Raw genomic sequence first — 14,148 nt, 5'->3', positions numbered from 1 at the left:
ACACACATTTGTATATTTTTTTCTTCGATCGGAGCTTTCCATTTCAAAGTTCGACCGGTTTTGTTGGTTCGTTGCGCCGGTGTTAAGAGGCTGCCGCGTGCTACTTTTTCAGATGGATTTCGTGGCGCGTTTTCTCCGGACAACAAAGAGTGAAATCGATGTGTACGCCGGGCTGGTTTAGACGAGGACGACTCAGAGGCCAAACCTACGGCTTAGCGTGACCGATTGATTGTGCTTACTCGCGTATAGGAAAGTTCAGAGGCTAATGTTGACGTTTACAATACGGTATTTTTCTTTTTTATGGAAAACGATAAATTATTTGTTTAATGCGATCTTCAAGAATTTACATTATCAAAGTTGTGATTACGAACGAACCCTTGATTCGATGAACCGTTCGATCAAAGGTCACATATTGGAAAATCACTTTTTCACTTTTTCATCGACCAGAATCGCGTTACTTTTATTCTCCATTTGATCGATTTTCCGCCGAAGGTATAGAAAAAAAAGTGGTTTGACATGTAGAACGAAAGAAAACAATAGACTTATTTGGATGATTTATCAAAAACTAAACACATTCGTCACTAAATTATCATTAAACACTCTGCCCGCGAGCGCTTACGTAAATACAAACCTCAAAATCTGAAATACTTTCTCGTGCAGCAAACGTCTGAGAAAAATTTCCTTGCTCGCTATCTCAAAAAAAATATCGGCGATAAATTCCATCCCCCTACTTTATCGCTCCAAATAAAAAAAAAAAGAAACGCTCGCGCGACCTCAACCTTCACCTTTCGCCGATCTTCTTCTTCCTCTTTCCTCTTTATTTTGCACGGCGAGAGAGAGAAAGAGAGAGATATGGGATCCATTACCTCTCGGTCGGTCGGTCGGTCGGGGAGCGCGAATAATTGAGGCTCAATTGATAGGCGAGTCGAGCTTTTACGTTTAGCGCGCTCGCTTTGCGTGTAACGAGATAAAATTGCGGGAGAGCGATCGTGAGCGGCTGTTACTTATCGACGAACCGAGGGAGAGACTTTTTTCTTTACTCTTGTTCGTAATGAAATGAGGTAATCGGGTTTTTGCCTTTGCTTTGGATTTTTTTAACGAATCGACGCTGCAAGTTTTTTAAAACAATGCTCAATTTCTGATTACAGGCTTGCTGAGATTTGATAGCCCCGCGGGTGCTTGAGACCGATCTGTAAAGCGGCGGCGGCGGTGATGCAGCAGCTCCATAGCTCCATGGGATTCCATATATACACACGTACACTCACATACACATACGCTCGCATGCGCATCTCCTCGTTCCCACACACACACAGACACACACACACACACAAACATACCTGTACATACTACAACCTAGATAACTTTTTTCTTCTTTCCTAACTTTTTAAACAATCACAACTTTATTATAACGATATAAACAGCGGCGAGATTTTCTGCTGTAAAACGTGCGGCGAGATTTTTGTTTCTATTCTTATTTTTCACAATGCGACTGATTTTTCAATCGTTTTGATAAAACAAATTTACATGCACGTTTCGTAATTTTGTAATTCAAACTGATTTATACAGGACTTTTAAATATGTACATTCAAGTTTCGAACAAGCAATAAATTTTTTGCCCGATGAGAGGTTTATACGGAGGTTTACTTTGCGAATCACATGAATTACATAGCATTTTTAAAAGCATTTATATCCAACTGCCTTACAAACTTTTTTATATATGCTCGAGATCTCTTCAATACTTCCGTAAGAAAGAAACAAGTTCGAAAGAATTATCGCACACCACCCCTTATAATGTGATAAGCTGCGTTCGTTTATTTATCTCCAACGATTACTTTTATATACAAACAATTTATTATACATTGTAAGCGTAATTAATTATAACGTTAAGTGTATAAGTCTGCACATCGTAAACAAATTTAGTTTTGTCTGTACGTCGTGATATTCATAGGCAAAAGATGATTCTTTTCTTTTTAATTTACTAATATAGTATTTGATATTTGAAAAAAATTGACTTATATTTATTTACTAATTTGTAATCGATTGAATGACTTATTCATCTGTCATCTGTGAAATATATTATTTTTTATTTCGTTGGCTTAAGTACGTATAGATAAGTAAGTTATATATAGATACTCAGATCTAAAATGATTATTATTATCGTATTGCCTATGTACATTGAATAGATATATTTTGGAAATTACAGTGAATCAAAGTTGATGCTATCAAAGTTGTGATAGTTATAGTAAAATACTCGTCTTGTATTCTCGACAAATAATAAACAGCCAATAAGTAGGAGAGACTATATCGTCAGTTTTGAAATGATCTTCGAAAGGTATAAAATTTAACGATAATTATAGTCTGTTGAAGAATTAAAAAAGTATTGCAAGAAAAAAGCGTATATATAGATGATAAGTGCATGAATGCAGTCTTCCCCTCTTCATATGTCCAGACAATTCCTCAACGCGCGATCAAGCATTGCAGTTAGTTTACGACGCGACGAGAAGCCGCACAATCGTGAAACATCTTTTTCTTTTACGTGCCCGTGATAAAGCGGCAGAGAGACGACGTTTGCACGCAGTTTCCCCAAATCCTCGATTGTCATCTGATTGAAACTCTCGCGTACATATTGTTTTCATGCGAGGGTTTAGGTTGCTGCTGCTATGCTTCTATTCCACGATGCCTCTTTGTGGAAAACGATTATACGTGCGTTTTGTGCGAAACGAGATAACGTACCAGCGGTGATGTTCTCAAGGAGTTAATGATTTCATGATAATAGTTGATATACTTGTAAGGAAAATTGACTGTAACTTCTATAATAAAATAAAAACGTATTCTACAAACTGATAATTTCGCTTCTTGTTTATTTACATCTTTTTTTCTTTGTTTTTAACAATTTTTTTTGTGGTAAATAGAAAGAATTTTAAATGAAGTTAGAAATCATTAATTATGAAAACAATTTCTTCCTTTTATATTTCGTAGTCTTGTCTTACGATATAAAATACAGTTACAATATGTGTGTAATTACATGATGAAAGTTCCTAAGTCTATTCATCTTCGCTATTACTTTTTTCTGCTGCTTCATTCTCCTCGTTACTTGCAGATTCTTCTTCCTCTGAACCTGACTTTGACTCTTCGTCTGAATCTTTAAGAGCTTTACTCTTATTGTGTTTCTTTGTTCGACCTGCCTCAAAGTCCGATCCTTCTTCATCCGATGAATAAATGTTATTTGCCACTGAAAAACGACGATGATTTTATATTAACGTATTGGATTACTAAGAAATCATTGTAATTGCCATTTTGTGAGTAAATTCAAATCGGTATACTTGATCAATAATATTATTAATTTTGATCAATAATAATAATAATAATTAGAAATAAACGTACATTGTGAAACACCACCAGCAGCAGATTTCTTGAATTGATTCTTGATAGCCGAAAGCGAAATAGCATTTTCATCATCAGAATTCTCATCGTGATAAGGATCATTACTGTAATGAGCTGCCGCACGATTAGCTCCTCTGCCACCACTCCTTTCTTTCTTAGGCTTCGATTGAGCTCGCATTGCCATGCGTAGTTTTTCTTCCTCTTTCTGCAAGACGTAATTTAACAAACATTTCATTTTCACGTCTAAATGTTATTTTATTCATGATTTGTCATAAATTTTTACCTTAATCATCTCGTATTTATTCTGGTCAGGATTCATACCCACGTGAGATAGAACTTTAATACCAGTTGTTTTCTGTGATCGATCAGCTAAAGACATAGTCATCTTACGATGCGTAAATGACTCGGTCGAATGAGGACGGAAAGTAAGTTTTGTCCTAAAAACTGCTTGACCTTGCAAACCAGTACCCTGTCGAATGAATAGGTGATTGTGATCTCCTTGCAAAGGTTGTTTGTAGACATCGAAAATTTCTGAGCCAAGATGTAGTGACATACTGCCGTCTGACCATCTAACTACTCTGGCGTTGCTTAGCCTGTCCATTTTACCGGTTTCGGGATTGTATATTTCTTTCCATCTGATGGAAATTAATTAAATATATAAATTTTTGTATCGTGTTATTGTAAATAAAAATTTGACGTTCTGCTAACCTAATCGTGTTCTCAACTTTAAGTTTGAGCCTAGCGCGACCTTCTTCGTCCAAAGTTTCTTCTTCATCGATTTCATCTTCATATGTTTCAGTATCAAAGGGTCGAGTTTCCACTGATAAGAAATTAGGTAGTTTGACAAAGTGAATCTCACGGCCGAGATCAGTGGTTATTTTTGGAATCTCTACGTCGATTCTGGTCTCTGGAAGTGGTTCAGGCTCTTCTTCCTTCACTTTCTCTTCGTCCTAATAATCGAAAGAAGACAAATATTACAATGATAGATTAAACATTTATATTTGTATAAAATAATAATAGCGTTAGAAACAAACTTACACCTTCAATACCAGCTTGCTGCTGTCTTTCTTGCGATCTTGCTCTACTACCACTTCTGCTTCTGCTCCGACTGCGGCTTCTGCTCTTGCTTCGGCTTTTGCTTCTACTTCGACTTTTCTTTATAGCTACCCCTTCTTTCTCGCTTTCTTTTATCTCATCATCGTCATCGCTGCTAATATCGTCGGCATCACCAAACAGAGCGTCAGCTGTTGGTAGATCCTCCATCGTGTCATTCGTTGCACGATTCATTTCATCATCGGGCTCGGAATCTGAATCAATAAGTTGGCTTCGTTTCTTTTTGGTTATATGTTCGCTTTCCGAGCCAGAATCGTCGCTCTCTTTTGGCCTTTTCTTGCCGCTGTCGTCAGCTTAAATATACAGAAAGAAATCATAGTCTAACATTTGTAAATGAAGGAAATGGTATGAGTAAAGCTCGACAAGGCGTACCTGCGATCTTTAGTGATTTTTCAGAATCATCGTCGCTTTTATCAGGGCTTCTTGATTTCCTTGACTTGGGGCTGCCACTTTTCCTTGATCCACTGCCAGATCTTTTGCTATCAGCAGATCCACTTCTGGATCTCATGCTCTTTCTTGAGCTAGCAGACGATGATCTTCTGCTTGTCTGACTGTCGGAGCGTCTACTCGTTTGACTACCAGATCTTTTAGAAGCTCGACTTCCGGATCTTCTAGTCGTCTGGCTACCGGATCGTCTGGACGTCTGACTCCCAGAACGACTTCTAGATCTCTGCGAGACATGACTGCCTGATCTTTTACTTGCTTGACTGCCAGATCTAACGGATCGTCTGCTGGCATTCGATGTCTGACTGCCTGATCTTTTACTCGCATTTGAACCTCTACTACCAGATCTATTGCTAGCTCTTGAGGTCCTACTCCCTGATCTGTTACTCACTCTTGAATTTTTACTTCCTGATCTATTGCTTGCTCTTGAGGTCTTACTTCCCGACCTGTTACTCGCTCTTGATGCTCTGCTGCCTGACCTGTTACTAGTGTGACTCCCTGATCTATTACTCCCCCTTGATGTTCTACTTCCTAATCTGTTGCTTGCTCTTGAAACATGACTTCCAGATCTGTTACTTGCTTGAGAGACGTGACTACCCGACCGATTGCTTCCTCGACTGCCTGAACGACGGCTACCTTGAGAAGCTGGACTACCAGATCTGTTACTTGCTGGACTGCCTGATCTATTACTGGCGCGTGACACGTGGCTACCAGATCTATGGCTTTTAGGAGAATTTGATGCTGAGCGATGCTGCGGAGACCTGCAATTCAATTTTACAAGTTTAAAAAACATAAAATTAAGATTTTATTTCCACGAAGATTGTAGTAGATAAGAAATATCTACTTTGTTTTATTATTAAAGAGAATTTACCACTTGACTTTGAATTAAAAAATTTAATTTGTTCGATGAGAATGATATAATACAAAGTTTAACATTGTGTAAAAAGTATAGTTATCTACTCTTACCCTTTAGTACCTGTTGACTTAGGACTTTCAGACTTGTGGCTGCCTGGAGCTGAGGGAGACCTTGTATGTCGAGAACCTGGAGTACCTGAACGTGCTTTAGAAGAGACATGGCTACCTGATGATACTGAGCCACTATCTGAATCTGATCCTACAAATTAAATACCATGTGTTTTAATTATTTTTAATATTATATAGGAAATTACATTTAAGAACAAATTTGTATGAAAAGGAAGTTGATAAACTGAATGTAATTAAAACTTTAGCATACTATTTAAAAAATAATTGTCATTAAATTTCTTATTGATTAAAGATATTTTATTTGGAAATCTTAATAAAAGAATGCTGCTGAATTGCTTCTTTCACTAAAATTTTTTCAACAACCGAGAGAACATTGTCCCAATGTAATCATATGTAACAATCAAGTTGAATAAATTAGGTAGAATTTTCTTGAAAATAGTGTACTAAAATTATGAATTAATTAACCAAGATCTTACACAAAAAAAAAAAATTTACAATGCATATCAGTTTATTTAATAAAACAACACTGTTTAGGTTAAAATTGTAAAACTGACGATTCAACTGCCAAATTACAATAAATAATTTAACATGAAATTACAGTAAATATTTACCAGATTCTCCACTAGAATCTTGATTAGGTGGCATGTTTTTAAAATTTATAACATCAATAACAAAAATATCGTGTTTAAGCAACTTCTTCAAGGTTATAGTTCTAGACAAATATAAAGCGATCAAACCAAACTATTCTGTTGCTTGTTGCCTCTGTTGGTAACCCCCGATTAAGATGTCGCCACTTTCCATTTCAAAGTGAACCATTGAATCCGAAAACCGAATATCGTCGGATCGTCGCTGGCGAGTCGCGCTCGCGAGCTCGCGACACAATCGACAAGTACATTGCTCGGCGGTGAGCGCAAACATGGCGGACTGCAAGGGTGCGTTAAGCTTTCGGCTTTCTTCTGAAAGTTCTGAAATTACAAAACGATAGTATCATTTTTTATTTATCTCATTCTTTTCGTTAACACTCTTATGTTTAAAAAATAGACGAAACGGGACTAATTTTTCGTAGGAGTTTTCGTGAAAGCCACGAGGACGCCGGATACACGTTGTCCGCGACAATGAATTATTAAATTTTCTATTTGCAGAAAGCAGCAACGAGGAGACGAGCAAAGAACCTGAGCCGATGGTCACTATGAAATTTCATAGCCCGGACGAGTCTAGCGATAACTCTGTCAATGGTATGATTAATATGTTCTGACCAGGTGTTAGATTGAATCCACACACGCATATACACATGGTGGGTAGTTGATTTCACTTGATGGGTGGTTTTTTGGTTTTAGATGAGGTGGAGAAGGGATCTGCTGAAAAAGATTCCGACAACTCCTCCTCATCAAATAGTTTACCGCACAACTCAGTTTCAAAATCACCAGACAAAAAGAGCAAAAGGTTGTTTACATTAAAAGGTATTTATAAATCTTACAATAAGAGCTACCAAACATATTTGTGTACTTTGCATACTCTTTTAGAACTGTAGTTCATTCTATTTTGAATTCTGGCACTGCTCAATCAGCACATTTTGATTATTACTTTTTTGTTCTACAATATTCATAGATATTGTATATTGAAATTTTATTGTTTGAATTGGGTTATAGCATCAGCATTTCTTCCTGGATCTAGTACATTTTCAGAGAAATCTAGCTGTAGTAGTAAACCAAAAACTTCTTTGTTGAGGCCATCAGCATTGAGTTCAGTCACAAGTTGTGGCACATCAGCCAAAAGTGTGTTAAAGCCATCGAAATTTCAAAATCCTTTTTCCAAAGTCACTGATGATTTGGAGGATGGAGAGTCAGCAGCTCACAGTGAAAGCAACAAAGATGAAGATGCAGAAAAAGGTACCAAGGATGAAAATGACAAGGAGGAAAAAGATAAGGATGAAAAAGAAGAGGAAAAAGAAAAAGAAGTGCCTAAGTTTTTGGCATTAAGTAAAAGTACGAATGCCAAGGAGAATGAAAATAGTTTTAGTAGTGCAGTGACTGCAGGTGCATCAAAAGCATCAAGTTTTGTATTTGGTCAGAATCTTAAGGAGCGAGTTGCTGTGGCACATAATGCAGATAGTTCTGACAGTTCTGAGAAAGAAGAGGTCAAAGAAGAACCAACAAATGCAAATGGATCTTCTTCTTCAGAATTAATGTTCTCTAATGCAGCAGCTGTTTGTAAAACTTCAAATGATAGCAAACCAAGTTTAACATTGTCAGAGGCAGCACATGAGCTTGAAGAAGCTAATCGTGCTAACAAGAGAAAATATAGTGAAGTGGCTCTGTTGACTGGTGAGGAAGATGAAACGAACGTTTTACAAATCAATTGCAAACTTTTTGCTTTTGACAAAGTAAGTGTGCTTTAGAGCAAATTGATTTTAGTGATTAAAATTATAAAAGATTTTGGTAGAGTCTATTTATATTCTTTGTTTAGTATGAATAATGGATATGAAAAATTCATTATTCTTTTTTAGAAATATTTATATTGTCACAAATATATTTGGAAATTTACTCACAGTCAACTGTAAACTCTAAATGTCCTTTTTACTAATGACATGTTTGTATTTTATTCAAATGTTCCATTAGTCAATAATAGTTTTTACAGCATTTTATTGCGTAATATATTACTGAAAGATTCAGTTTTGCTAGAGAAATTTTTCTCAATTGAAATTGATTGGAACTCAATTATGATTATGGAAAAAAAAATATTACTATCAAATAAAAATGTAAATAGATAAATATTAGTTTTTTTAGATATATAATACTGTTAATTAACATGTAGAAACTTGGAAATAATCTATGAATAATAGAGGTCAATAGATTGCTTGAAAATTATGAATTCATTTTCTTTTAAGATGGAATGCGTATCTACAATGGCACTTTGAACTCCCGACTAATTTGCAATTTATGATTACAGGCGACGAGTAGCTACCAAGAGCGAGGTCGAGGTTTTCTGCGGTTGAACGACAAGGACGATGAATCGCGTTTAATTGGTCGAGCAGCAGGAACTCAACGCCTCGTACTCAATACAAAAGTGTGGCCAGGCATGACAGCCGAGCGCGCAGGACCAAAATCATTACGACTGACGGCGATGGATGCTCAAGGCGAGATTCGCATATTCGTGGTGCAGGCCGCCCAAAAGGAAGTTGAGCAGTTGCACAACTTACTCATGCAACGACTGACACGTGCTCAAGAACGGAAACCTAAGAAACTCGCCACTGAGCACTGAAGTCCGCCAATCCTAATTGCGATTCGCTGGGACCTTTTTCCAATATTTTATTTTCGAGGACAGTATTTCTTTGTGAGCGTATTGCAGTTTTACTGTAAAATACGAAAGTCGCTTGCATCGTTCTTTTGTGAATCGTCGCACGTTGGTAAAAGAAACGATATTTTGATAAATGTCCTTTTGTCAAGGAATTTATATTTATTGATGGTTCTAAAAACTTGTCGATGGAGTATAGTAAATTCTTTTTTGATTTACTTTTATTTATTTTAGAGTGAATTTTTTTGGATAGCTAGTTCATATCATTGGCGCGACGGTGATGATATTTTTATCGCTTGTTGAAAACGATGAATTACTGTACTTATCGGTAGTGTGTATAATCGAATTTCAGAAATTATTAATTCAAACTATCCAGCGAATCGCAAATTTGCCACTATAAAATACTAACTTAAAGTATGTCAAATGAGACGGTTTAATTTTTTCTCAGAGACCGTAAAAAAACTCCATGGAAGTTATCCAAACAGGCCTGTTAAGTGAAAGAAAAAAGAATGTCGATTTACCTTATATATATGAAAGAGCCGACATTTACGAATACGGACGTAAATACTTTGAGTCAGTAAACTTAATCGATATTCGTTGTGTTTTACTTTGCTGAAAGGGAAAGAAGGATGATGGATTTTTTTTGTAAAGCAGTCAAACATTTTCCTTCCTTCTCTTTTCTAACGTTTTTTCCTCCATTATATGTGAATTAGTCTCTTTCTAATCATTCCTGCGAGCAAAACTCATAATACGTGCATAATAATATGGATTGAAAAGTGTTTTTTCTTTACACTCATGATAAACGATGTAATATGAAACGCAACACTAAAATGAGTTTATTGAGTCGTTTTTTGAATACTTACATTTTTTATCTCAATTATATAGTAGAACACCATCAAAATATTTAAAAAAACAAAAAGAAGGCAGAGCAAGATTCTAAACTTTTGTGTACCGGCGATATTATTATTAAAACATAAAGAAGCGGGTTCACACGAGTAATTCTGAATAGAGTCGAGGATTTAAAAAAGTCGTTTGTGTATGGTCAAGAGTGTGCATGTGATGTGAGTGAATGTTTGGCTAGGTAGAGATTTTTAATGAGGAATATAGTCTAATCTGATAATAAATTAATACAGATTGTCATTGAAAAGTAACAAAAGAATTCAAGGTAATATTAGTGCTTGTGCTTCAGAAAAAAAGGCATTCTTTAATACTTGAATGACAATGATGATTTAGGTGAAAAAAAATGATTCAACATTGTACTACTACCTCTTATCTGGTTGAACAACTTTGTCGCAAGTTCCTCAGTTTAAAACTTTGTATGGAATGGCAACGTGACATTAAATACTTCAGTAATAACATTGTTCAATATTTAGCTGTAAATAAAATCTCACTCTAGTAAAAACGTGTTATTCTTTGTTTCTTTTAAGTTTATCCTTATACTAGCTTTTTCAAAATTTATAAACCTGGATCTTTATTTAAATCATGGGAGGCATATTTGTCATTTGTTATTTTCTTCATTTCATTCTTCTGATTATGCATATTTTTGAGGTTTTACATATTAGTATATGCAAAAAGTAGAATATTTAAAAATTAATTCATTATCGATGAAATTATATTATAAACATGTGTCAAAAGTACATTACTTAAAATTTATTGAATAACTACCTAAAATAACATTATTGCCGTCAGGTTTAACTTTAGCGCGTATGTCATGGAGAAAATGAAATTAACGTAGCAATAGTGTCGCTGAATGGATGAAAAAATATTAAATAAATTAATTTGCAATAAATATAATTACAACGGATTGACAAAAGTTTAATGGCTTGACAACTACATAAAACTTGAATTCTCTTTCACGCATACAACACATAATAAGGCATTCTCAGAATTGAAACGTCTATAAATTCTGAGCAGCTTTGAAAGCTCGCAGGTGTCGCTGGTCACGGCGGGACATTCGAAAGCGTGGCGACGGACCGATTAAAAATAGCTCGTCGCTCTTCTTCTCGCGCGCGCGCCGCTCGCTGTGCTTGTTGGTGCGCGCAGCACGCGCGTCGTTCCCTCGCCGAGCTTTCGCGCGAAAAATCTCTCAGTCACCGTTTTCCCTCTGGCGCTCGGCCTTCGCCTCGCACGCCCACTCGCTCGTCGAGTCCTCGAGGACAGCGGGAGAACAGTGTGCCCCGGCCCAGTGTCCGCGTGCGCGCGCGCGCGCGAGATAATCGTCGCGGACGCACCCGATTGTATTTTTAGAGCGGCCGAGGAGCATCCGTGGCGCCGTCCGCGAGGAGGCTTCGGTTACAGCTCGTGCCTTTCTTCGCGCCTACGCTCGGACGTTCGAGCTGGTTATCCGCGGCTGTGCGCCGATGTCGACCGGCGCAGCGTCGTAGGCAGCCCGTGGATATCGGTACGTTGTGCAAAACTGTGTCACGTTTCGATCCCCCCTCCTCTCCCTTCCCCGTCGCATCCGCGACCCTCGAGTTTATTTGGGATTCTTATGTGATTCGCGCGCGCTCGATCGGGTTTATTCGCGGGCAGCGCTGCGTGAGCTTGCGATAACGCCATTTGGGAGTCGCTCTCGCCTCTCCTCGCGGCAAACCCGGCCATTTGGGAGCGCGCGCCAAATCGGGCTCTCGGTAAACAATCGGCGCGCAGCACCGCAAGTCCTCTGCCCGCGACTCGTCGACTCGTAGAGGCAGGCGCTTGGCGTCGCCAGGCCGCGCGTCACGCTCCGCGAATGATATACGTGCGCGATCGAGCCGCGCGTTTCGCCGAGGACCGAGACGAGCAAGTCGCGCGGGCGCGCGCCTGACGAGCGAAGCCGAGTCGCGCGTGTGATCCCGGCGCGTCGCAGCTGCGTTGTCCGCGACGTCGTCGTCGCCGTCGTCGTCGTCGTCGCCAGCGTACGCCAAGCTACTAGCCAGGCGGAGCAGCGGCAGCAACGGCGCAGCCAGCGGCGCGGGCGCCAGCAGTTACGGCGCCGGCTCGGCTGCGCGGCCGAGGGCCCCGCGCAGGGGCCTGCTCTCGAAGATGTTCGGCGCCGGGCCGCGGGAGCGCTCCGTTGGCGCGGCGCCGCCGCCACCGACACCGCTACAAAGCCCGCGGGCCAAGAGCGAGACGAAAACTCTGCCCAAGAAGTACGTTTACAGGTGAGTGGCCAAAGGCGGCTTCGTGTTTTTCCTCTTCTTTATCTTTCTTTGCTTTGCGCCGACGTTTCACCGCGGAATTTCGACTGCTTTGGCGCGTCGCGGCATTTTCAACGTTTCTTTGGACATTTGCAAATTGAGAAATAAGCCGGGGACTGCTGGCGGATAGAAGTCTGCCGCTGAGCGTGATGTCGGACAGCGAGAGATCAATATACTCAGAAATTTATTTAAAAAAAAAAAACAAAGAAAAACAAAACCCGAGAGAATATAAAATGTCGGTTTTACGACGGGCTTTTTAATATCTACAATAAAGCGAACGATTAGGGAAGGCAAGGCTAGAGCACATCTCTTGACTACTCTTCTATAAATACGATCAATACAGTTTCCAATTTCAATAACTGGGACGCGGCGCTCAGACAGATCGGCTTCTACGTGTATTCTCGCCCCCGCACATCGCGCAAACACCGGAACGCAATTTTTTCTCCGGAAGATTTCGTGTAAATAAACTGATCGGAGTAGCCGAGAGAGAGAGAGATAACCACGTCTGTCGCGTTTTGAGCGTTGGTAACGAGCCGCGTAAACACTCTCGAGCGGCGTTGATCATCGGCATGTTTCAGGACGAGGGTGCCAGCGGCAGTGAATCCCCAAGAGCTGCCGCCAGCGTCGACGTCGACGGGCCGCTCGTACGTTTATCGGACGCGCGTGCCACGGCGCGACGTCGTTGACTCGAGCTTCGACACCGGCACCGGCGACAACATCGAGGACCTGCCCACCCTGGGCAATCCCATCACGCGGCGTCGCGGTGCCGTCAAGCATCACAAGGTGCACGTCATTCGCGGACACAAGCTCGTCGCCAAGTTCTTCCGACAGCCGACGTTCTGCGCCTTCTGCAAGGATTTCCTCTGGTGAGTCCCGGCTGCGCATTGCACGACGATCACTGCCGCGGGACTGGGGTATTTCAGACCAATGCTTTGTTGTTTGCAGGGGATTCGGCAAGCAAGGATACCAGTGTCAAGGTAGGAGCCGACGCGAGATCGCGAAAGTGCCCAGCCACCATCAGCGGCGCTCTAAACGCTTTGCATCTCATGTTTGCAGCTTGCCAAACGGCGGTGCACAAGAAGTGTCACGACAAGCTGCTGACCAAGTGTCCGGAAAGTGGACGGGAATCCGAAAGCACAATTGTAAGGATCGCCCGTTGGATTTTTCGATGGGCCGCCGCTCGAAGCGATGACATTGACACGCGAGTGCGGTCGCGTGCGCAGCAAGCGAAACTCACGCGGCCGACGCGACACTGCTATTTTCGCATTGTCTTCGGCTGCCGAAATCTGACGCGCGGTAAATCTACGCGGCGGAGACAGCGCGCGCGCGCGCGCGCGAAGCTAATCGTTTGGCAGCGCGCGCGCGCGCGCAGACGCGTCCATCGGCGATTTCTTTTGTCGCGCGCGGAAGGGGTTGCGAATTTAGCAGCTGGCAAGAGCGCCCGTGGCTCGTCAGCGGATGTGCGTGGGTGCACGATGTCGGCTAATCGAGCGATTATCGGCTCGGTTTGAGAGACGTGTTCGCGCAGCCGTTCGAAGCTTTGGCATTCGTTTTTCCTTGTGCTCGGCAATGGCCTCCGGCTGTAATTTCATTCGATTAAGAGGGCTAAATCGATGGCCAAATATAACGTTGAAAACTTTGCACTATGTACACAGATTTCTGCTTTACCGACTCTTCGGCGCAATTACAACGTTTCTTTTCATGTAACAATATCATCTATTTTCGATGTTGGTTTTAGTATCTCAGAGAG

At 40.5% G+C, this 14,148-nt stretch overlaps 2 protein-coding genes across 2 annotated transcripts; one reads left to right on the top strand and one right to left on the bottom strand.

The window, feature by feature from the left end:
- Nucleotides 1-2,846: 2,846 nt before the first annotated feature.
- On the bottom strand, nucleotides 2,847-6,691 carry LOC131668356 (another transcription unit protein). The gene is made up of 8 exons (XM_058942450.1): nucleotides 6,537-6,691; nucleotides 5,908-6,055; nucleotides 4,870-5,702; nucleotides 4,423-4,790; nucleotides 4,093-4,334; nucleotides 3,668-4,019; nucleotides 3,385-3,589; nucleotides 2,847-3,232 (listed from the first exon to the last, which is right to left on the bottom strand). Exons 1-8 carry the CDS (start codon nucleotides 6,568-6,570, stop codon nucleotides 3,045-3,047), a joined length of 2,370 nt encoding a protein of 789 aa, XP_058798433.1. The 5' UTR covers nucleotides 6,571-6,691; the 3' UTR covers nucleotides 2,847-3,044.
- A 91-nt stretch (nucleotides 6,692-6,782) lies between these two features.
- LOC131668357 (ran-binding protein 3) lies at nucleotides 6,783-10,609 on the top strand. The gene is made up of 5 exons (XM_058942451.1): nucleotides 6,783-6,857; nucleotides 7,068-7,160; nucleotides 7,263-7,385; nucleotides 7,575-8,308; nucleotides 8,875-10,609. The coding sequence occupies exons 1-5, from the start codon at nucleotides 6,842-6,844 to the stop codon at nucleotides 9,184-9,186; spliced, it is 1,278 nt and encodes a 425-aa protein (XP_058798434.1). The 5' UTR covers nucleotides 6,783-6,841; the 3' UTR covers nucleotides 9,187-10,609.
- The last annotated feature ends 3,539 nt before the right edge of the window (nucleotides 10,610-14,148 follow it).

The sequence above is a fragment of the Phymastichus coffea genome, unplaced genomic scaffold (genome assembly GCF_024137745.1).
Source record: "Phymastichus coffea isolate CEN01 unplaced genomic scaffold, Cenicafe_Pcof_1.1 PCOF00077, whole genome shotgun sequence".
NCBI lineage: Eukaryota > Metazoa > Arthropoda > Insecta > Hymenoptera > Eulophidae > Phymastichus > Phymastichus coffea.
The sequence above is the reverse complement of the archived record's forward strand: the minus strand, read 5'-3'. Positions and strand labels throughout refer to the sequence as shown.

Coding starts and splice junctions, on each gene's coding strand:
- LOC131668357 (XM_058942451.1), top strand. Junction 7,161..7,262: donor TAGCGATAACTCTGTCAATG/GTATGATTAATA, acceptor TTTTGGTTTTAG/ATGAGGTGGAGAAGGGATCT. Junction 7,386..7,574: donor AAGGTTGTTTACATTAAAAG/GTATTTATAAAT, acceptor ATTGGGTTATAG/CATCAGCATTTCTTCCTGGA.
- LOC131668356 (XM_058942450.1), bottom strand. CDS start 6,570: ATGCCACCTAATCAAGATTCTAGTGGAGAATCTG. Junction 5,703..5,907: donor AAGTCAACAGGTACTAAAGG/GTAAGAGTAGAT, acceptor ATTGAATTGCAG/GTCTCCGCAGCATCGCTCAG. Junction 3,233..3,384: donor TGCTGGTGGTGTTTCACAAT/GTACGTTTATTT, acceptor GTCGTTTTTCAG/TGGCAAATAACATTTATTCA.